This window comes from Enhydra lutris, unplaced genomic scaffold (genome assembly GCF_002288905.1).
Source record: "Enhydra lutris kenyoni isolate GAN:26980312 unplaced genomic scaffold, ASM228890v2 scaffoldscaffold12, whole genome shotgun sequence".
Classification (NCBI taxonomy): Eukaryota; Metazoa; Chordata; class Mammalia; order Carnivora; family Mustelidae; genus Enhydra; species Enhydra lutris.
Window position 1 is genome coordinate 73747142 of NW_019154096.1, and position 22366 is coordinate 73769507.

Here is a 22366-nt window from a genome sequence, read left to right on the forward strand (position 1 = left end):
TCCCGCACACCGCCGTGTACACCCCACTGCGTTTTTGATCCAAGAAAGAAACTGTGGTCCCACAGCTCTTTTTCTGGGGCAAAACTGGTCTCTGTCAGCAACATCGTCATCAGCTGGTTTCGTCCCCCGTGCTTGTCTGTGGTTGTCCTGCCCGGCCCTGGGACGGAAGAGGCTTGGGAGTCTGATCTACGCAGGGAACCAAGAAGCGAAGCGGTTTCCGGGTGGGGTGTAGGAAAGGGACAAGAAGGTGCAAAGAGCAAAGAAGTCCCAATCCCATCAGACATGCCACCGGCAGGAGCACTCTCCAGCCTCTGACCCCTGCACTGCCCATGTCATATCCACTTAGAGGGGACATCCAGGTCCCTCGAGGGGAAGCCAGGTATCTGGAGAACAGCCCAAGGAGGTCAGAAATCTCCAGGTTTGGGGGTTCGGGGGGGCGGGTGGTGCAGTCGTTTAAGTCTCCAACTGGATTTCAGCTCAGGTCGTGATCTCAGGGTCGTGCAATTGAGCCCTGTGTCGCATGCCTCTTCCAGCGGTCCTTCCTTGCTCTGGGCACAGAGGGCCTGGGAGTGCCCCCACCAGCACCTTGGAGGCTTAGCAAGGGCTAAGCAAGGGCTCCCAGACCACCCTCACCACAGCCCTCCCCTTGTGCCGGCCACTTGCGACTCAGGGTGGGGAGGTGGGTCCAGAGTGTGGTGGGAGCCTGGCCGGGTGGGGAGCCCTGGGTGCAGGGGAGGGGTCCCCACGGAAAAATGAGGCTGGCCCCCAACTCAGTATGCCAGGGCAGGGGCTCAGCAAGCATCCCTGTCCTGTCATTTGGATCAAGGTCACCTTCCTTCTCACCTCCACTCCTGTGACTTCACCGTCTGCTCTCCATTCTGTGAATGCTTCTCCCCCATCTGGCTTACTCCTTTCTCCATCCACCCCCATCCACTCTGAGGCCAGGGGGCCCTTGACAGTGACGTGACCAGGCGTGTCCCGGCCCCTGAGCCCTGCTATGCCCTGCCTCCTCCCAGTCACTGCGGTCCCTCCACTGGGCCCCGTGCCCTTTGCCCTACCTCTTTCTTCTCCAGGGTGGCTGGAACACACCTTGAATTGAGAATAAGAAAAGCCAAGGACCATTTGCTGGGACATTGGGGGCTGGCCATGATCTCACAACCGTCTGCACCTCAAGGGCACAGAAGCCCTGGCTGAGGGCCGGCCAGGCGGGGCTGGCTCCAGGTCTCCGTGACCAGGGGCATCCCAGACCCCAGGCCACACCGGCAATGCCACCGCTCTGGCCTGACAGCCACAGGAGGAGGTCTTGCTGCCTACTGCCCCTTTCCCAGCAAACCAGGCTCTCAGGTGCTCTGTGTTCAGAGAGGAAACGGCTGAGAGGATACAACCCATGGAATGGCCGTTTGCTGAGGTGGGGGACTCCGCGCCTTCTCAGTCCGTGCCGAGCTGTGGGCATGGCCGTGTCAGCCTGGGCCTCACCTCCAAGGTGAACGTGGGGTCTGCCCCACCTGAAGCATTGCTCTCTAGAGCAGAAAAGTATGCTTTTTAATTTAAAAAAAATTTTTTTTGCAAATGTTTGCAAAAAAAATTCATATTTGTGGGTTCTGGCTCTTCGGGACCTGCTGTGACAGCTTGCGAGGGGCAAGTCTGCCCTCCGAGGGGGGAGGATCGGAACATGCCCAGTGCCTACCTTGTCCCCTCGGGGGGCACCGGGGAGCACAGGGGCTGGCCCGCATGTTGCATTGTGCTCTAGGAGCCAAGGAAGGAAGAGCCAAGGGTCGGGAAAACCAGACGCTCATTTTCTTGACCAGTTGTGTTGCTGGCAAAATGGGGTTATTCATAACCATGGTGGAGGGTCCATAAGTCACGGTGCCCCCACAGCAGTGCAGCTGACGATGACTCTGAAGTTTTCACATGATGTCCCTCCTCTAAACCATCTGGGAGAAAACGGCCCGTAGTCTACAAGAGCCGTGGCTTCCACCGAGCGTGTGTAGACCCTGGGCTGCAGGCTTTATGACCAGCCTCTGGGGCATTGTGTGCAGGAGGGGTGTCTGTTGGGGTTACCAGGGGCTACTCAAAGCAGCCTGGAGGGCAGAACGGAGACTGGGTGGTGTGTGGCGGGTGCCTTTTCCTGCCTAAGCCTCTCAGGGCTGAGAGAGGAACGTCCCGGGGCCCATGGGCGGCTGGCGGGCATCCCGGGCCCTGCTTCTTTATCTGTTTCCTTCACAAAAGCTCCTGCTGCTGGGTTGGGCTATGCCACCCCTCTGGCTTCAAAGCTGCTCCCCAAGTCGAAGGCCAATCAGCAAAGATAAAAACTTGACTTTCAAAAGGTGACACGGGCTTGGCCTGGTTCACAACCCACGCAGCTGTGGCAGGACTGCAAACCAGAGAAGGTGCGGGCAGCGCCCGCCAGCTCAGCGCGACCACTCTGTCCGGGGCCTGACGAGCAGGGGGAAGCCGGGCGCCCGCTGATGTGAGAATCCCGCTCTGGAAGCCACGATGGCGCAGGGCTCACCCCCCAGCAACGTCGATGCCTGCCGGGGACTGGCCCCCCGCGATTCCCAGGTGCGGGCACTTGGATGCCGTGCTGACAACACGAGCGAGGCCGTCCCTGTCCGCCCCCGACAGACCTGCTGGCCGTCCCGCGTCTCTGGCGATGCCCATGCATCCCCGTGGGCTGACCCGGCCCCGGCTGCAGAGCTGAGGTCGGGTTCTCGGTGCCCCCTGGGGCTGCAGCCCCTTGATGTGCGGGCCCGCGGTGTGCGGACTCTCCAGCACCGGGCTTGGCTTTGAATGAGTTCATTCTTCCGACGCGGCCTCGGCGTGCCTGGCCTCCGGGTTCTTCCGGCTGGCGGTGCTTGGAAGCCGGCCACTGCCAAATCCAGTTGTTTGGGTTAATGTTTCAAGGCCAAGTCCTTTCAGGAAAGCTCTCTCCACCCCCACTGCCCCTTTAGAGAAATAGACGTGCAATTGATTGGCTGCACAGGTTTTTCATCGTTGTTCTCTGCAGAGAATGGCATGAGCAGCTCCTCGGTTCACGTCACATTCTCCCTCTCTGCTTCCAGATGCACGCGGCAGGGCAGTGGGAGAGTGTGGAACAGCAGCACTTTGAGGCTGGGGTACGGAGTGAGCACCGGCTGACGTCTGTGCAGAGAAAAGTGCCACGGGCTGCCAGAGAATGATGGTGCCCACGGGGAGATGCTGGAACCTTCCACACAGGGTTTGCTGCAGCTGGACATCCCTGTTGGCACTCCTCTCTCTGCTGTGATGTTTCAAAGGCCTGGCTTAATTAATAACCCGTCTCTGTGTGTGTTCGCCCACCTCTTCCCCAAGGTGGGAGGGGCAGCGCCGTGCCAGCTCTGAACTTGGCCTCTCCTTGTCTTTCCTGGTGTGAGGGCATGAAGGGCACACTGTCAGGGGTCTTGAGCTCCAAAGGCTCTATCAGAGCCAAGAGAACTTTTCCTGGCTCCCAGTTCTGAGGCTGTCCCGTCTGCCTGGAGCAGCATAGTCAGCCCGTCCCAGCAGAGGCACCCAGTGGTACACAGAGGAGGGACAGGAGGGAGATGTTGGACCTGGAGACAGAGGGGGTCCGAAGCCCAGTGCTGCCACTTACAAGCTCTGGGGCCAAGGGAGGTTATGACCCCCTTTCTGAGCCTACTTCCTCATGCATAAAACAAAGGCTAGATCATAATATGATGCAGAGGGAGGGAAGAAGGGGTTCCTAGTATGGGCTGTGCCCCATAACATCAGAGAGGGGAGTGTGGTTGTAGCACACGCTGTTGTCCACCTCTTTGAAGTAAGCAGGATTCCTGTCCCAGGTAGAAAAGATCTCACCCATCGCCATGCTTTCATGAAGTTTCTGCCAGAAACTTGAGGCATCCTGTCTCCACGGCTGTCTGCTCGGGGAACACAGAGCAGCCTCCAGCTGTGGAGGGAGCGGAGTTGGCAGGGCTTAGCGGAGGGGAGGCTGAGCTGGGTGTTATCTTTGGTGCTGTTTGGGGGTCCAGGCTTGTTCATTAGAGAGGAGGTAGGACGGGAGGGACGGCCCCCGTGCCTGACATCAGGGGGCATCCTCTCAGCATCCCAGCATGCTAGTGTGTCCTGAGTGTCCACTTGGGGTGCGAGCTCACAGGGAGAAAAGACAAAACCCTGCGCCCCAGAGGGAGGAGACCAGGCCATCCTAGGGGAAGAGATGGAGAGGCAGGGCTCCTGCACTAGCAGCCCGACCCCCACCCCTGCCACCCCCCAGGCTCTTCCGGGAAGCCAGGGCTCAAAGCAGCACAGGTGGGCAGTGTCAGCTCTAGGACAAAGTCCGGTGTGGAAACTGAGGCCCAGACAGGGGAAAGGACTTGGCCCAGACCACACAGTCGGGTGTTGCAGACATGAACACTGGGGCAGGATCTGTTGCTGCCGGCTGTCTCTCCCTGCAGGCCAGCCCGAGAGGGGTCTGCACCTGGGAGCGAGGGGACGTTCCCACCCAGGCTGCCCATTAGAAGCATCTGGGGAGATTAGACCGCCCAGCCACCAGGCCACACCAGGACCAACCAAGTGGAAAAAAAACCTTCAGAGGAGGGTTCGGGCGTCAGTATTTTCTAGTCGGTCTTTCCCAAGAACCAGCTGGCTGTTTGTTTCAATGATATTCTCTGTTGTTTTTCTGTTTTCAGTTCAGGGCTCTCTGCTCTGGTCTCTTATGAATTCCCCCCTGTTTGCCTTGGGTTTATCTTGCTCTCTTCTTTTTCTAGTTTCTTAAGGTGGGAGCATCGATGAGGGGCTAGAGACTTTCATCTTTAATAATGTGAGCCTTGCTGCAGGGCTACGAGTGTCCCCCTGGGTCCTGCTCTAGCGCCCCACCCACACACAGCTTTGACACTGGGTGGTTGTTCTGAGCTCCCATGTCATCCCCCTGGGCAGTGGGTTTGAGAACCAGTGTCCTCATCTCCTGTGGCTCTCAGGCCTCCTGACCTGGAGCTGAGAGCACGTCCTGGTCCCCTCTCCAAGGCTGTGAAGAGGAAACCGGGTGTGACCTGCCGAAGAACTTTTGTTTTGGGACAATATAAGACACTGGCCTGGCCACCTGCGTTGCTCTCTCCTTCCCCCACCTCGTCACACACACTGGAGAAGTTAATTCTCAAGTTTATATAGAAAACAAGTGAGCAGGAAGCCTCTGGGGGCGGGGGCAAGGAGAGAACCAGATGGGCCTTACCTGGTGTTAAGTGATGTGAAGCTGGTACGGTGCGGAAAGGTAGGGTCCTGGCGTGCGCCTGGGCCGAGGCACTGGTAGGGACCATGTTCCTGGCGTCTGGTGCCCGGGAAGAAATGGCATCACCGATGGCATGCAGGGCCCTGCTTCCCTCAGGATCTTCAGCCCACACAGCACCCCGAGGAAGCCGGTCCTGGTTCCCTCCTCCCACCTGTCACCAACCCCAGGACCCCTGCCCGTTCTGGAATCCTGGCACGCCCGGGCCCTTCCCATACACTGAACCTCGGGCTCGAGCCCCGAAAGCCTCTAGTGGAGAACTGAGGTGGCGAGGCTGTTAGGGGCAAGTTCCCAGAACTTGGGGAAAATTCTGGCCCAGAATCCCGACCTACATGGCTGCCCGCGTCCCAGTTCCTCCCTTTGGGCCTCAGTTTCCCCATCTGCAGAGAGGACAGTGTCCCCCCCAGGGTCACTGAGTAAATGCAGTGGAAGGTCGCGGTCATCCCCACCCACAGCCCAGATGGCTGATGGGACCCTGCTGGAGCTGCTTCCAGAGCTTTCTGGAGGCCACAGGGCAGGCTTGTTTGGGGCTGGTTTATGGCTTCCCCGTAAATCACGGGGCAGGACTAGGGTCTGAAGAAAAAGTGTTGAGTAAATGTTTGGGAGGAGCAGCTCGTCTGCCTGCCTAGAGACGGAGCTGGCGAAAACAAGATTCCGTCTAGGAATCGTCCAGCGCACGGCGGCCTGCCAGGAGCCAGGGCAGCTTGGACGGGGTCCCTGCACACACAATCAGCCCACTGTGGGGCCCGCCGCCCCGGCCGGCTGGCGTCCCCCGGGCCCGGAATGAATGGCCCCTCGCTGGGAGGCTTTGACCATTTACGAGGTGCCGTCTGGACTATGATGAATGAGGTGGCGTTCGTCAACTTTTCGGGGAACCTGGCCGGGGCGGAAGGTGCTAAGTAAATAGGGGGAGGAGCACTGGCCTCCTTGCTGGGTCACTCTAGGCCCTCCTTTTCTGTGCCTCGGTTTCCCCCTCAGTAAGGAGGAACTGATGAAGAGGCCCCGACCCCAACCCCAGTCCCCCCGTCGTACCCAGACCCGGGCTCCACTCTCTAGAAGGTCCTTCTCCTCATCTTGGGTGCAGTCTGGCTGGGCCATCTCAGGCCAGCAGCTGTTCTTCCTGGGCCTCGATTTCCTCCCCAGAGAAAGGAGGGGTTGTGCCCTAAAGTGCCTCCAGCTTTGGGGTTTGGGGCTCATTGCTTTTCCCTCTGGTTGTTATATCCAGCAGGTTCAGAGAAGGTGCTGGTACTGGAGTCAGAACCAGGATCCAAGTCCCAGCCCTGCCATGTGCTGGCCATGTGACCCGAAGCAAACCCCTTGTTCCCATGTCCTTCTCACTGAGGGTGAGATACGAAGTCGGGGGGATATGAATGAGGTGCTGTCCATCCTGGGCTGGGTTTGGACCTATGCACACCCACCCGATGGCTGGCAGCCGGGCAGAGGGGCCAGGGGAGGACCAGCCTGGGGTGATCGCCGGTGGCATTTGGGGTTCCCCCAGGATTACCTTAGCGCACCTGGGCAGGCCCTGCTCCGTAATGAAGTGATATGCTCCGCAGAGCAGGTGGCATTGGACGTGCCCAGCCAGGTGCTTGGCCCCAGGGACAGGGTTGGTCTGGACTGCTGCCCCCTGGCTGGAGAGCCCCGGGCCCAGGAGGGGTCGCTGTGCCCCTAGTGCCTGTCCGGGCTGGAGCATCATCTCGACTTTCCGGCCTTGTTAATACTCTGGTGAAGCAGCGGCGAGACGGATGGAGAAACTGTCTGTACTACTGCACGTACTGCTGAGATAGCGTCGCTGCAACCTCCAGGCGAATCTGAAAGACAAAAGGTTCTGTCTCTGACGCTTCCATGCTCAGACAGCTGTATATCTCAGGTTTCCAGCCAGCTCCCTCGTGCATCCGTGGGCATGGGCATGCAGAAACCCCTGGTCTTCGCCTCCCCCTTCCTCCTGCTGTAGCTCACGGCTCTGGCGTGTTTCACGGAGCAGATAAAGCGGACGAGGCTTCAGTACTCCCTCACGGTTGGCTCCTTTTCTGTTGTAAGTAGCATCGTCACAGATGTCTCTAAAACTGCTTTTTTCCCTCGATTCAGCAAACTTTTATTGAAGACTTGTCCATACGCCCGAGTCTGTATGAGGCCTCTTTAGAATTAAATCTTCAGGAAAGATGTCCAGGAATGGGGTTAAAGAACAGAATTCCTTTTAGAGATCCACACGTCTACAGCAGACGAGCCCAGCAGAAGCCCTGTCAGCTTAGCATCCGTGGGGAGGAGGGCGGCGAAGGAGAGCGGTCCGCACCCAGGCGCAGTGTGTGCGGATGGAGGGAAGAGCTCCAGGGCCGTGGCAGGATCCCGTGCAGGATAGGGAGCCGTCCCAGAGGCCGGGGCGCTGCCAGTGAGCCCCACCCCGCAGGGGACAGTCCTCGTGAGTCAGCGTGAAACGAACGAGCAGCCCCTCTGGAGTGTTCCTTGATGCCCCCTCGGGATGTTCTGGTCCTTTTCCTGCTCCCTGGCTTCCTGTCTGTGAGGGCTGTCAGCACCGCTGCCTCGGGCCCCTCTCCCGCCGAGTGCTCGCCCTAAGTACCCCCAGTCAGCCCGACCGCTGCTGTCCCAGAGCCCGCCGCTCCCGTGTGCCTCGTGCACACTGTCCACCGTCATGTTCAGTCCTCACAGCGGGGGAGGTCACCTGCTCGGGCGGGATGTGGGCCCTGGCACCCAAGTCCAGAGCCCGTGTGCAGGCCTGCAGCCAGGCCCTGCCACTGGGGCCCCCCGCCGACCTTCGTGAGGACCGGGAGGCTATCATTCCCTCCCTCTGCACCTGACGAGCTCACACTCCGAGCTCGGTGGCTGGTGGGAGCCAGGCCCACAGCGCCCTGCTCCCCGCCTGGCACGGCGTGTCTTTCCCCAGCTCCGGACAGGAGCTGGCATGGGGAGCGGTGGTGAGGGAGCGGGCTGGTTTCTGCCTCCACCCCGCTGCAGTGCCGCGGCTCCTGACTGGTTCGTTGGGGACAGGCAGTGAACGCGGGACCACATGGCGGAGCGCGTCCGGTGCTCGGTGCCCAGCGCCGCCGTGTTTCGTCTACACTCGCATCGAACGCAGCCGGCTGCCTCTTTGTGACGGAGCCGGTCCTCTCCATGTGACGCGCTCGGGGTGGCTGTTGGGGGATTTCTTGAGCACACTGGGGTCCGGGCAGTGGAGGTGGGTCCACTCAGCCCATTCCCTCCATGCAGGCCCTCGGCCAGGCTGGGTGAGAGAGGGCACACAGCAGGCTGCCAGGGAGAGGAGTGACTGGCACCCCCCCCCCAAGCCGGGGACATCTTCAGAGACCTGTTCTGTGCAGGACTGGAACTGAACAATAATATCCCAGCGTGGGTCTCCTCAAACACAGGCTTCGAAACTCTGCTTGGTTCCCGGGACCTCTGCTGGCTTATCTGCTGCCCCACGCCTGCCGCCCCCATCCCACCTGTCCCAGGTCAGCGTCCACCTGTCCGCTGTCGGTCCCTGCGATCAGCCGCCCATCCACAAATGGGGGAGAGGGTGAGAGGGCCAGGAGGCTCAGCTAGTCTTGCGAGCGGAGACTCCAAAGTCTAGAGGGCAGAAGGGACTTCCCCGAATAAGGGACAACTGGGGGGCAACTCGGGAGCAAGTGGGAGCTAGTTTCGAAAAACCTGGACTGAACGATCCAGTTCAGGGACCCGCCAGGTGCTGAGAAGTCAGGGGAGCGGGCTAGGCCAGCCCGGGGCCCCAAGCCTTCCTCTCGCCCTTAGAGCTGCGTAACAGGAGCCTGTTCATTTGGAAGGGTGACCTCTGAGTATCTGGGGACGGGAGAAGATCTTCCTGGTCTGTGCTGCAAAGAAGGGCATCCCTCCTGAACCATCGCCTGCTCCCATCTAAACTACAGGGCTTCCCTCTGCTCTGGCTGCTGGGGAGCTCAAAGCTGTAGTTTTTGGCTCCAGGTCGCAGGCCTGTGGTGCAGGTATTTCCCCCTTTCTTCATTGCGGTTTCTGAACCATCTCTCCAACTTCATCCGATGTCCTAGGAGAAACCTTTCTGAGCTGAGACACTTAGAGAAAAGCCGGCTCTGTTTCATCCACGTTCTGTGTAGCAGGAGCCTGTCGCGGGATTCGGTGTACGACTGGCCCACCGCGGATTTCCTAGTTCTGCTGCTCACGGACAGACACTGGCTGGTTCCCAGTTCGGGGTCATTGTGCGCAGAGCCGGTGGGGCCTCCCGCCTCCGTCCCTCGGGTAACAGAGTCTCAGGGCCCTGTGGCAGGTGCCCGGGATGGGCTCACCGGGTCACGTGGTATTCACGGGTTTCCAGTTAGGACATATCTGCCAAGCGGGTTTTTTCCAGAGGCTGCGCTGCGGGCCCCTCCCGCCAGCCACAGGGGGAGAGTTCCTGTTGCTCACGTCCTGCCCCCCTCGGCATCCTTCCCTCCGGCCGTTTGGGGGGGTGTGTGGCGTGGACTGCTCGAACTGGCTCGTGACGCTGAGCCCCGCTCCACGTGCGCCGTGGCCAGTGTAGACCCGGCTTATGAAGTGCCGATTTTAACCCTGTGTGAGAGGAACACGTACGGACTACGTGGAGGCTGGTGGGCCGGAGGTCCCACACGTGTCCCTGGAAGACCGTGGGGTTCATGGAACCGCATCTCTGAGGTCAGGTGGGCTTCCCCACATGTTGGACCCTAATCAGCACCAGCGAGGGGCACCCTGACTTAGGAGACTCCGATCCCGGGCCAACAGACCGGGACAGGGTTTGGGGGCAAGCCTTGCTCTGCCACTTGAGCACTGGGCAACTTCCAGACCATCCTGAGCATCTGTCTTCATGTAGACGGGGGCATATCGGTGCCAACCCCCAGACCAGCTTGAGGAAGTGCCCGCAGGGCCCCCCCCGCCCCCACAGCAAAGCCTCCGTCGATAGTGAGGTGCCCGGCCAGGTCACCTGGGTCTGTACGTGGTGGTGGAAATGGCGCCAGGCCTTCAGTGGGCGGGATTCCGTGACCCCTTCTGCCCCCAGGATGGGGAGGCACCACCGCCCTGTGCCCTCCTGCAGTCCTGGGCCACCTCACGAGAACCAAGAGCTCGGGTGTGCAAGCCCAGGCTCGCCGGGCTAGCAGGGGATCTCCCTGACCTCCTGCGGTCCGGCCCCCGGCAGAGAGAGGGAGTGCGGCGGCTTTCTGCGGGAGGCCGGGGGGAGCGCCCTGCCCCGTGCTCCCGAGGGCCTGGGTGGGGGCGCGCGTAGGCCTCTCGGGGGATTTGACCGTCGGAGAGCACATTGCAAGGGGCTGGGCCGGCTGGTTCTAAACTAAACACACCCCAGGTGTTCAACATGTTTTTATCAAAATACTCTGAACAGCTGTCGGGAGTTCCTCTACGGGAAGCCAGATGCCCCGCCCGGAGGGCCCGTCCCCCTGCCGGAGCGCCTTCTAGGTGGGGCCCTGCCTGCCGCTCGCTAGCGCAGCCCGCTGGCTCCCCCCGGAGCTCTAGACCGTGTGGCAGAAGCTTCCAGCCACGCCGGGGAGGCAGACAGGCTCAGGCACTGGGCCGCTGACCCCGGGCAGGCCACTCACTCTCTCCGAGCCTCCATTTTGCCCGCCCTAAGAAGAGGGCAGTAGCACCCAGACCTTGGGCCACTGAAGTGTGCAAGGCCTCTCGCCAGGTCCCCGGAGGGAGAGGGCTCCCCGTGGCCGTCACTGTTACGAATAGTGCATCCTGTTGGCTTGGAGAAGTGGCCCCCAAGGGCTGGGCCAGCAACTCTGCTGTGGCTGCCCCCCCCCCCCCCCCCCCGCCAAAGGAGTCCAGAGGGTCCCCTTGCCACCTGTCCCCAGGACATGCAAGGGGACATCGGCCACCACCAGTCATGCTCAACCCCTGCCAAGCAGGAACATCGCACTCGTCCCGGCAGCCTGGTTGGGCTCTGTCACGAGGCCCCTGAGATATTTGGCCCTAAAAGGACCTACCACCTTCTCCAAAGATGGCACCTGCTCTCCAGACGTGGGGACCAAGATGAGCTTCCCAGGAACAGCTGTGGCCCCTGCCCACCCCTCACCCCGGGCAGAGGGGGCCCTCGAGGGCTCTTATCCACCGGATCGCACATCGCATCGGCCACACCCTGTGCCAGCTGCATGTCTCACACGCTCCACTGCAGCCCCCGGGGGGGTCCCCTTAGCCCCCCTATCCCGCAGACGAGGACCTCTGAGTGCTGAGGTGTTTGTCCAGGGTCACGTGGGGGTCATGGCCAGCCCAGTGCCAACCTGTGGGCTGGGACTGGGAGGGCCACACACACTCTGGCTGGCAGCCCCGGCCCTCCTGCCCCACCCCTGCCCAGTCCCCGCCCGAGTGGGCAGCCCGAGTCCATGCGGTCGTCATTAGGGGCCTCTAGGGTCCGGTCTCCCATGTTCTCTGGGAGCAATATATGGGAAGACAAGAGAAACCGGCTTTGCTGTTTGGATGACCTGGGGGAGGCGTGGGGTTGTGGGATGGTTTACTGCTCGTGCCCGGCGGGGGTGCCCCGGGGGTGCCCTGCTGCTCTGTGACAGAGCTCCCGCCCGCGGGTACTCTAACCACGACAGTGCCAGGCCTCCGTTCTGGAACGTCCCAACTGGATTCCTTGGGCCTGTGTCCCAGAGGCCTTACAGGTGTCCCTTCAGGGGGCAGGATGGGTCCTGGAGACCAAGGGGAGGGGAGGGTCCCTTGAGCTGGGCCTTGCAGGGAAGCAGGCATGTGAGGGTGTTCTAGGCAGTGGCATGGACAGTTTGGGGGAACCATGGAGTTACAGAGGAGAGGAGAAGTGGGGGTGGTTGGCAGGCGCCAGGGCCATCTCCCGAGCCATGTTAGGGAGGGTGGATCCGTCTCAGTGGTGGCGGGGGGAGGGGAGAGCCCCTTGGACCCATCCCTCCGCTTCTGTGCTGACCTTGGCTTCTGTGTGCCCCTGCTGCCAGCACCTGCACCTGTGGCTCAGCCCGGGACACTGTCCTCAGGCGCAGGAGCCTGCTTTGTCTGTGGCACAGAGAGCCTGCTTCTCGGGGCTGAGTTAGCCTGTCCCGTACAGGGGCATTGGGGTGGCATTTTCGTACTTCTGACTGTCTGGGTTGGAGGTGAGTGGTTTCCCAGAAGAAAATTCTCTGTGGCCCAGCACGGCCACCCAGACTGCGGGGAGCTCAGGTGCCTGCGGGGTGAGCCAGGGACTTCCTCCAGGGAGGGCCAGGAAGGGGAGACCAGGCCAGGGCTCCCCGGGCCCTAGGGCCTAGACACCTGCCTTTCTGCCCTTCATCCCTCAGTTCCAAGATGGACTGGCCCTCATGCCTAGACCTCTAGGACGGCTCAGACCCGGAAGGAGCTAGATGCCTCGGTCATGACACACAGCCCCTGGATGGTCAACAGGGAGGAGGCCCCCTGCTTTCTCTGGCAGGACCAAGGCCTTATCCCAGGAGTATGAGACCACCATGGGATTGCCCCTGACCTCAGGGAGTCCACAGTCTGGAGGGGCACCTGACAGGTACCCAGGCACTTGCAGTAGAGGGGTGGGTGCTCCAGTGGGGTCAACACAGGGGCCGTGGAGCACAGAGCAGGCCCCTGAGGTGAGGGCTAGGGAGGAGGCTTCAGGGAAGGCTTCCTGGAGGAGGTTACTTTTTCCTTGGGAAATGAGTCCCAGATAGCCAATGCTCTAGGGTAGGGCGGCAAATTCAGATACCCATGGAGGCAGGCAGGAAATGCAGTGGAGTGAACAAGGCCTGGTCTGAGAGCCGGGGGACACTGGAGAGTGGGGAGCATGATAGGCTCCAAGCTGCTCACCCCATTCAGGGGCTGCATCAGCTTGTTTCTGCCTGTGGAATGCCAGGGCGTTGTTACTGGTTCCTCCCGATGTTCGAAAGAAGCCAGACTTCCAGCTTCTGTTTCTGACAAACACTCTGGGCCCAGCCTGACATGTCCGAAGGCCACTGGCGTGTGACTCTGGCCTCGCTGTGGATGGGAACTGAGTAAAGGCTGGTGTGGGGGCTCCAGCCACACCCAGGGGTTCTGGGGACCTCTCTGGTCTGTGTGAGGGCACCTCTCACCCCCACCCCCATGCCTGCTGGTGATGGGCGGTGACAGCCACCCAGGAAACAGCTGGTGCTGGGGGTGGGTTCTGCTCGGCAAGGCGCCACCAGCCTAAAGAGACCGTAAAGAGGCCCAGTTCCTCCGTGTGGACAAGTGGCCCTGAGGTGGGATGCCGGGGTCCCCAGTGACCTCCCCTCCCTCAGCTGGGCTCGGGCCCCCACTGGTAACCCCCGCCCCCCTGCTGGTGACCACAAGGCCCGGAGGAGAAGGTGTTCCAGCGCCTTCTCGGCTCTGCTGGGCGTGCTCAGCCGTGGGGGAGGCCGTGCACAGTGTGAGTTACACCTTTTCTTTCGTTTCCTCGTCCTCTGTCCCCCTGTGCTGTCCCCCCTGCGGTTGCTGGAGCTGGCGGATGCCTCCCAGGGCCCACCGCTGACCAGGAGCTGACCCAGACGCCTCTCAGTCTGGCCGGAGGTCGACTGGTACATCAGTAACCCCCAGAGGCAGGATATGTCCTGCGTGGTAAGGGAAGAATCTCGAAAATGAGCCCAGGTTTTCCAGAAAGCCAGACACATGAGGTGGGAGGCCCAGCTCTGCCTTTCCTGCTTGTGGCGCTGGGTGCTGGTCTTCGCCTCATATATCCGCATTGTCATCTCTAGAACGCCGAGTCATGGTGCCCACATCCTTGTGCAGGGGACATGGGAGACTGTCCTCAAAGTCACCTACAACAGAGGCGGGGCTGGTGCACGTTTGTGCCGTCATCCTTGGGGAGTGACATCTGTAGCTCACCCATCCCCCCAGCCGGGTGAGCTTTGCTTGCACTCCGGGGCCTGCCTACTGGCCTGTGGGAGCTCTGGTCTGTGGCAAGTGCCTTACCCTGCCTCAGTTTACCTACCGGGGCTCAGAGCCCCTGAGATTGGCCCAGCAGGTGCCTCCTTCAGTGTGGAGAGACTCCTGGCCCTTCCCAGCTGCAGGTTGGGTCACGCAGCCTGGAGTTCTGGGCCCTGGGCTGCCCCCGACCCGAACAAGAGGGGTGTTGAGTTAGCCTAGCCCGCCCTCGCCCCAGCTCGCTTCCGTATCGGGACGAAGTTGGACTCCCGGGAGACCACAGGACCTAACCTGGTGTGACCTCCCTCCTCTCTGGGGGGCACCCCCAGCCCACCACAGTCTACAGTGCCTATGCAGGAAGGGTATGTCTCCCAGTGGGTGGGCATGGGACCCAGCCCTACCTTGACAAGCAGAGGTGGGGGTGGGGGAGACGGCCAACCTGCGGTCCCCTGCCCCCTCCCCCATTGGTGTCAGGCCCCTGGCTCCACTGTCCGTTCCCTGCGGGGCCTGGTCCCAGGGCACCAGGCAGTGGGAGGGAGGAAGGACGCGTGAAGGGGCTCAGACCTGCATGTCGCCCCCGGGCACACGTCTGTGCTCATCACGGGGGGGCACCGCGAAGGAGGGTTACCTGTTGCCCCTCCCCCAGCCCTCCCCATTACGGGCGAGCAGACAAGGGGAGGCCCAGGTGCCCACCAGGGATGGGAGCCGCGGGGTGCGGCCACCTCCCCCCACAAAGGTCCCAGCCAGCAGAGTGGTGCCCCATTTCCTTTCCGGGCCTGGTTGCCGTGGGCCTCAGAAGCGCCTGGGGCAAGTCCTCTCTCAGGCCTGGGTTTTTCTCTCAGTGCGTTTCCCCCACGTGATTTTCAAGGAAGTTAGGAAACCCCTGTCCGTGTGAGCTGGTTGGACAGGGCAGGGCCCGGGGGCTTCAGGCCATCTTGTCCCAGGACAAGCTGGGTGAGGACAGAGACCTAACGCTGCAGCCCCTGACTGTCCGACCCTGGCTCTTGTGTCCGTGGTGACCTCCTTGTCAGCAAGGACCAGGTCAGAGCCCCTCGTGAAGTCGGGCTCAGCCGGATGAAGGCACCGGCTGGGGGAGGGGAAAGGGGCTTCTGAAGTTTTCTCTCTTAGCGCAAGTCCCAGAGTTTTCCCAGAGGGGTCCTAAGTCCCATCCACCCCACCTCTGGAGCCCAGGTCCCGGGCTGGCCCGGGGGACTGAGGGGTAGAAGCAGCCACCTGAGATCTGTGGCTGACTTTCCTCCGGGTCACCCTACTGCCAGGTCACTGACCCTGTGGCACCTGCCAGCCCCCAGCCCAGGTCAGGGGGACGCTGTGGCCCCCCAGGTTCCCAGCCGGCTGCTGTTCTGCCGGGCGCCATCCTGGGCCAGCAGGTGGGCGGTGGGAAGCATTTGCAGGAGGCCAAGCTCTGGTCCCAGGTCTTGGACTCCTGGGGCTCAGATGGAAAGGTTGCCCTTGGCCCAGGCTTGTCACCTCTGGCCCTGTGAGCCGACACCCTCTGTCCTTTCCTCTGACTTTGTCCGCACAGCCTGCTTGGCGGCTCTCTTGGAGGGAGTGCCCAGTTCCCTGAACTCACTTGGCCGGGCTGCCCCGAGCGCCTGGCTCTTCCAGAACAATCGGGGACAAGGACATATGGCCCTCCTCATGTGGGCAGTGGCCTCCAGGCTGGGGAGCCTCTGTCGTGCCCCCCGGGCCGACCAGGGTGGGGAGGCGGGCCTGCCACGGTGGCACTGACCCTCCAGAGCCCCCCGAGGGGAGGCTGCCCACGTCCCCACGGTCGCTGGAGCCAGGGAGGAGGTGCTGGCCCCTCGGGCGGCCCCGGGGAAGCAGGCGGGCATGGAGGTGGGGGGTCTGGCCGCCATTTCTCCTCAGCTGGTACAAAGACCGTCACTGTGAGGCCGCGCTGGCCGGCGCACAGATCGGCCTTGTTCTCTGCCTCTGTCTTCCCTTCTTCCCTCTGCTCACAAGGCACGTGGGGGAGGACTAGCTAATGACAGGCGGCGCCCTGCCCGGGTGGGGGCCTTTGTCCATTCACTCGATGGCGGATACTTCCTGGGTGCCTGCTCTGGGCTCGGCCTGCGGGGGCGGCCGGCACCGGCAGGAATCCGGGCTCCTCCCTCTGGGCAGCCCAGGTCAGCAGAGCACCTGCCAGAATGGCTTGGGGGATTGCAGGGGGGCGGGGGTGGAAGGACGTGCCACGTGCTCAGAAAAGAGCAGTGGGCCCCGTGGGGTCGAGCTGGAGGTGGGAACGAGTGAGTGAGGTCTTGAAGTGTGAATAGGAGTTTGCAGTCGGAGGTTTGAAGCGTGCCCCTGGACACGGTGCAGACAGAGGTGTGGGAGGGCGGGGAAGGCCTGAAGAGCAGTGGGCACTGGACACCGGCTGGCCCCGGGGATGGAGATCCCGTGGGGATGGACTGTCTCCTCTGCCCACGAACCAGTGGCATGGGGCAGCGGGGTCACCACCAGCGTTGACCCACGCAGAGGTAGGAGCAGATGGGTGTCTGGGGATGCTGCTCTGACCCGCCCACCGGATCTGAGCCCAGCCAGAGACACCCGAACGCCACCCCCGGAGCCCAGGAGAGCAGACAGGAATGCGTTGGCCCTCTGCAGGGCAGCCCCCGGCACGTCTGCCTCCACCTCCATTTTCGGGCCAGGATCGGAGGCCCCGTGCTCCTGCCTAGTTAGGGGGACGTCCACAGGGACCTGTGTTTTCACGCCAGCCTCTGGAGGGTGGTGAGGGTGATGGGGGCGGTGGTATCCGGACTTCATGTCCCTTTTTCTGGAAGCTTCCCTGGCCCCACAGCTCCCTCTAAATGCCCTTAGAGCTCTCTCCGTGAGCCGGGAGGGCAGAGGGCAGGATGAGGGGGTGGGCGCAGGTGGTTCTGTTATAACCGTGCTCCGTCCTCAGAGCAGCCTTGAGAGTCGGCCGTGTGCCCACCGTACAGATGAGCAAGCTGAGGGTCAGTGAGGTAAAGAGACACTCATGCTGGGCTGACCAGTGGACCCTGGGGAGGGGCAGTGCTGCGACCCCGTAGAGACCCCATGGGGTACAGGGAAAGGGGGCCTCCCAAAGTCACAGAGGAACAAGTAGGTGACCAGGACACATGTGGCCTAGAGCAGGGCACCGAGGCTGCCCACTCTGGCCTGGGAGACTCTGGTGTGTGTCTGCCTTCCTGACCCTGCCCCAACTTTGTGCAGCTCACTGTTTCTCTGCCCCTGTCTGCCCATCTCTCTGGCCTCTTTCCCTCCATCCCTCTCTGTCGCCTTCTCCCGCGTGGCTGTCCACCCTCGCCCCCACACCTTTGTTCTGCTCTTTCCTCCCTCTCTCTCTGCCTGTCTCTGACTCAGTTTCTTCTCCCTCCTCTCTCTTGCTTTGTGTGTGTGCATCTGTCTGGGTCCCTCTGTCCGTCTCTCCCACAGTCCCATCCTGCCGTCCCTGCCTGGCTGTGCTCTTGCCCCGTCTGTCCCTCCACGTCCTGCTCAAGGCCCAGGGGGTCTCTCAGTCCCTTTCTCCATCGCGCTCTCTGCTCTGTTCCCACTGCCACGGGCACATCCTTGCTGGGTCTCATGACTTGGTCTCCGTGGTGCGGTGTCTCTGAGGCCCTGCAGGGCTTGGGTCACCGGCCGGCATGGACCGGGGCACTGCCCGCTGGTCTGCTGTTGGACCGAGAGTGGCTGTTTCGGGTCTTCGGGGCTTCGGGCTGGGCCCCAGACCATCCCCTCCTGGTACCCCGGCTCCCGAGCCACAGCTCATGGCAGCATCCCATAATTAAGACATAAAAATCCGTGATTTCCTCTGTGTGTTGGCAAACACTGGCCGGCTGCTAATGCAATCCTTTCTTTTAATGGATTCTTGAATTTAAATGATATGTAATTAAACGTAATTAGCTGGGTCCTCCGTTCGCGAGGTGCCGCGCTGAGTGAGGCTGGTGAGCAGCTCGGTGCAGAGCGGCCTCCTTCACGGGCAGATCTCTCGCTCCCGCCCGGGGCTGAGCTCACGGCACTGAACGGTGCCTGGCCCAGGGGCGCGGGGCAGGGGTCTGAGGAGGGGAGCCCCGGGCCAGCCACCCGGGGACTCGGACAATGAGCCGGGTGGGGTTTGCTCGGAGAAGTTTGGTTCCTTTGAACCATCATGCTGACTTCACTGTTTGGGGTGGAAGCTGGGAATGCCGCGGGAGCGGGGGGTGGGCCCCGGAGCAGGGGCTGGGGTGGGGGGGCTCCACACCTGCACAGGCGCGACCCGAAGCCCGCCTGGCTGTCCCCCCGGCTCAACAGCCCCCTCCTAGGCGAAGGGAGGGGCACCCCCACCTCGCTGGCAAGTGGGGCTTTGGAGCAGCCCCCGGGCCCCAGGGATAGCCGGGGGAGCCCCAAAGGGCACCTCCAGGTTGGCGCAAGACTCAAGCCCCCGTGCAAAGGCCGAGCGAGAGGGGAGACCAGGGGGCCGGCAGCGGGGGAGCAGTGACGCCTGGGCAGGTGCCTGGCCTCCCACCAGCCCCTCCCTGCGGGCACCTGGAGCTGTGTTCTCAGGTGCGGGGACTGCCGGGACTCCGGGCCATCGGGTCGTCCCCCGGGGTCCTGGTCCCAGCCTGCCCACCCTACCACTCCAGTGCCCGTGGTTCCACACACAGGCCCCCTCTTTGACTTCCCTGGACCCCATATACTGAGGTCTGTCCCCCCACCAGCCTGTGTGCCCAAGGCAGGGCCCAAGGCCAGGCCGCCACTCCCTCTCCCTGCCAGCCCAGCCCCGCACACAGCGTGCTCCCCTGCGGCATCCACGTTCTCAGTGATTGAGGGAAAGGTACTGGCCCCCGCACCTGCTCCTCGCCAGAGCCTGCGCGTGCGTCCTCTTACTACCTTTGCTGAGAGTCAGGGACACCAAGGCACCGAGGTGTCAGGTCACGTGGTGAGTAGAGCTCTACGCTTAGCATCAAGGCACAGGTGGAGACACTGGGACAGACAGTTCGCCCGGATTAGGTTTACTGCCTGTTGGGGTACTCCGTCTCCGTCTCTCTTAGAGGGCACCTCCCACCCACGTGCGCACCCACCTTGCTGAGCCCTGCGGTCAGAGCTGCCCTGAGGAGAACCCCCCCTCTGGGGCGGGGCCGAGTGATGGGGGCGGGGCCGGGTGATGGGGGCGGGGCGGCCCGTACGGGGGAGGAGCAGCCGCACACTCCCGAGCCCCGCACGGCCAGCAGCGCCCACCAGAGGCTCCTGCCCACCAGGAGGGCCCGAGTGGGGAGCGCAGGCTTTCCAGGGAGGAAGGACGTCCTGCAGGAAGGGCTGTCCGCGGAAGCCCTGGGCAGTCGGCAGGCATGAGCGCTGTCCCGGGTGGACGAAAATGGAGAGGCCGGTGGGTGGCAGGGGGCCGGAACCAGAGGTCTGCAAGGCTGTGTGGTAGAGGCGCCGGGCGTAGCTGGCCGAGGCTTTGTGAGCCGAAAACGTTGCATATTCTTTTTACAGCAGCTTGAGGGTTGTACAAAGCAGGCTGCAGGCAGAATTTGGCCTGGGGGCCACAGAGACTGGCCAAGGTGACAGGACATAGATACCTTGTGCTTGTCAATCATGTGTGACTTCATCACATGCCCCTATGTGTAGATGCATAGAGAGCACCTAAAAACAAACAGCATGATGCGTTTTCCCCTGTGTGCCCCACCCCTGTAACTGCCACCCAGGTGAAGATCTAGAACGTTGCCAGCACCCCGATCCCGTTCCCCCGAGAAGTAACCGTCTTCTGGCCCCTGCACCACAGGGACTGGTTGTGCCCGCTCCTGAACTTGGCGTAAATGGGTCCTCCAGCTGGGGTTCCTTGAGCCTGGCTCCTGCGGCCTGTCGTAAGGTTGGTGGGACCCCCATGCAGCAGTGCAGAGGGTCATTTCCTGGGAGTAGGAACATCACCGCGTTCTACCGCGTGCGCTCGCCACCGTGTTTCTCCAGCCCCTGCTGACGGACATTTGTGCAGTTTCCCCCTTTGTGCTCTTACCATAAAGCTGTGTGGAATGTTCTAGTACACGTGTTTGGTGAACAAATCGACACATTTTTGTCATGTGCATACCTGGGAGTGAAATGGATGGGTCCGAAGTAGGTGCCGGCACACAATTTGGTGAACTAAAAGGCCACGCCACATACAACCTTTCGACAGCGCTGCTGGGGATGATGGATCTTAAGTTCCCGCCATCGCCAGCTGTGTCTGTGATGGCAAGAGTGAAACGATCCCATAGAACCCGGACGTGAGAGTCGTTCTTGCTCAAGTTGCAGACCCAGTGGTGGCGGTGAGGGTCCCCATGCACTCAGCACCTGTGTTGTCTCCAGGGCTCCTGGTTTGGGGCCTCAGTCGTCGGGGTTGTGTGCGCTGCCCTCTCCACTCCCAGGGCTGCCCCTGGGGCCCCAGCCGCCCCTGGGGAGGTGGCCTCCAGGCCACCAGGCTAACTTTTTAAAACAAAAGGTGGTTCCCTTGCCCTGAAAGGACAGCCGCTGTAGGGCAAAGAGCTTTGTGAAAAACAAACCCTTCAAAAGGGACAACTTGGCTTTTAGGATGTTATCAGAGCCAGTGTCAACCACTTCCTTCCAAACCAGGGTGGGGGCTTCCGAGGTGGTGGCCTGGCTGCTGGGAAGCCATGATTTCCTGCTTTCCCAGGGAGCTGGGGCCAGACCATGGGGTGATCTGAGTAGCAGGTCCTCAGTGGTGTGAGCTTGCACGGGGGTACCCCCGCCCCACGAACTCCAGCTCATGAGCAGTGCGGGAGGGTCTTCAGGTCACCAGGACCTGAGTCTTAGCTCACAGCGCCAGGCTGCACGCAGCCCAAGGGACGAGGTCTCAGCCCCTCCCCCAAGTGTTAAGAGACTTTTGGGATGTCCCTAGGAGCCCACCCCAGGCCGTCACTCCTGTGGCCAGGGCTCCAGCCCTCTTACAGTTCCCCACCCACATGCCCACTGGGACCCCTGCTCTACCTCAGGACTCAATCCACAGCCTCTCCTCCAGGAGCCCCCACATTGGTGTCCCTGGGGTGCCACCTGGGCCCACAGGCATTTGCATCAATGGCGTGGTCTCACTTCTCTTGTGCCTATCCTCCAGGCAGATTTCAGGACATATCTGGGGCTTTGGACAGTTCTAGCCCCCCAAATCCCACCCAGCCAGAGAGCTGCTTTGCCAGGAGCACACCCCCTGTGGTGTGGGAGTGACCTCAGAGGACAGGGACTGGTTGGCATGTGTACCCCTGGGGTTTGGACGGGGAGGCACTCAGAGCAGGGTCAAGATCAGGGCCCTGCTGTTAGAAGTAGGACATTTCTGCTGGTGGTGGGGATGGAGCAGGGCCAGTGGCCACTCTGAGCAGGCTTCGGATGGAAGGGGTTCGGAGAGGTGACCCGGTGGAGAGAACAGGAGTGGAGAGAATAGGAGGGGGGTGTGTGCACCCTGATGGGTGGTGGCTGAGACTGGGAGTGGGAGGAGGGGGACATCCGGTAACCGGGTGCGGAAGGACCTGGAGGCCTCCTGAGGGCCCTTGTTAGACGCGGGGAGAAAGAGGCTCCGGAGGGGTCACGGACAGTCTAACCTGCGGTCCTGCTCTCCAGGCCCAGTGATGAGCGGCATCCGGACGTGAAGGCTGATGGATACGTGGACAACCTGGCAGAGGCCGTGGACCTGCTTCTGCAGCACGCGGACAAGTGACGAGCCTCGTAGGGCGGCCCCCCTGGCGCCACCCCTCCCCTGGGCCCGGGCCCCAGGGTGCAGGCCAGGCTTGCTTCCCCCAACCTCCCATGGAGCTGTTCCTCCGGGGATGGCCTGCTGCCCCCCCACACCCCCACCCGGTGAAGTCAGACAGTGGGACAGACCCGTCTGGGCGTCTCCAAACAAGGAGAACCCTTGTCTCTGGGAACGCTCTCTAGCCGCACCCAGTCCTATGAGTGTCCCAGCTGACTGGCCTGAGGGACCTTGACTCCCTGGCCCTCTGTCACACGTTCTGTGCATTTGACGGAGGGGCCTGGAGAAGGCAGGGGCTTCCTGCACCTTCCATGCAGCCTGGGGCTGAAGCAGCCTCCCTGGGATGGCCCAGCATCCCCCACTGGCCTCCTTGCCCCTACCCGGAGTCCGAGTGGCCCCTTGGCACCCCTTCCCCCTCCTACCCCAAAAGGCACCTTGGAGCCCAAGGCTGGGGCAGCTCTGCGGGAACCCTGAAGACTGCCATCCTACAATCAAGAACTGTAACCTCGTGGGTCAAGGCTGTGGGCCCAGAGGGT

General features: G+C 62.0%; 1 protein-coding gene across 2 annotated transcripts in view; it reads left to right on the plus strand.

Moving 5' to 3' along the window:
* The window catches only part of LOC111145247 (phospholysine phosphohistidine inorganic pyrophosphate phosphatase), a 116885-nt gene extending 95036 nt beyond the window's left edge, over window positions 1-21849 (plus strand). For both annotated transcript variants that reach the window (XM_022500033.1, XM_022500034.1), the window contains one exon: window positions 21701-21849. In XM_022500033.1, the coding sequence (XP_022355741.1) occupies window positions 21701-21797 (97 nt within the window). In that variant the 3' untranslated portion in view covers window positions 21798-21849. The remainder of the gene's footprint in view (window positions 1-21700) is intronic.
* Window positions 21850-22366: the final 517 nt, after the last annotated feature.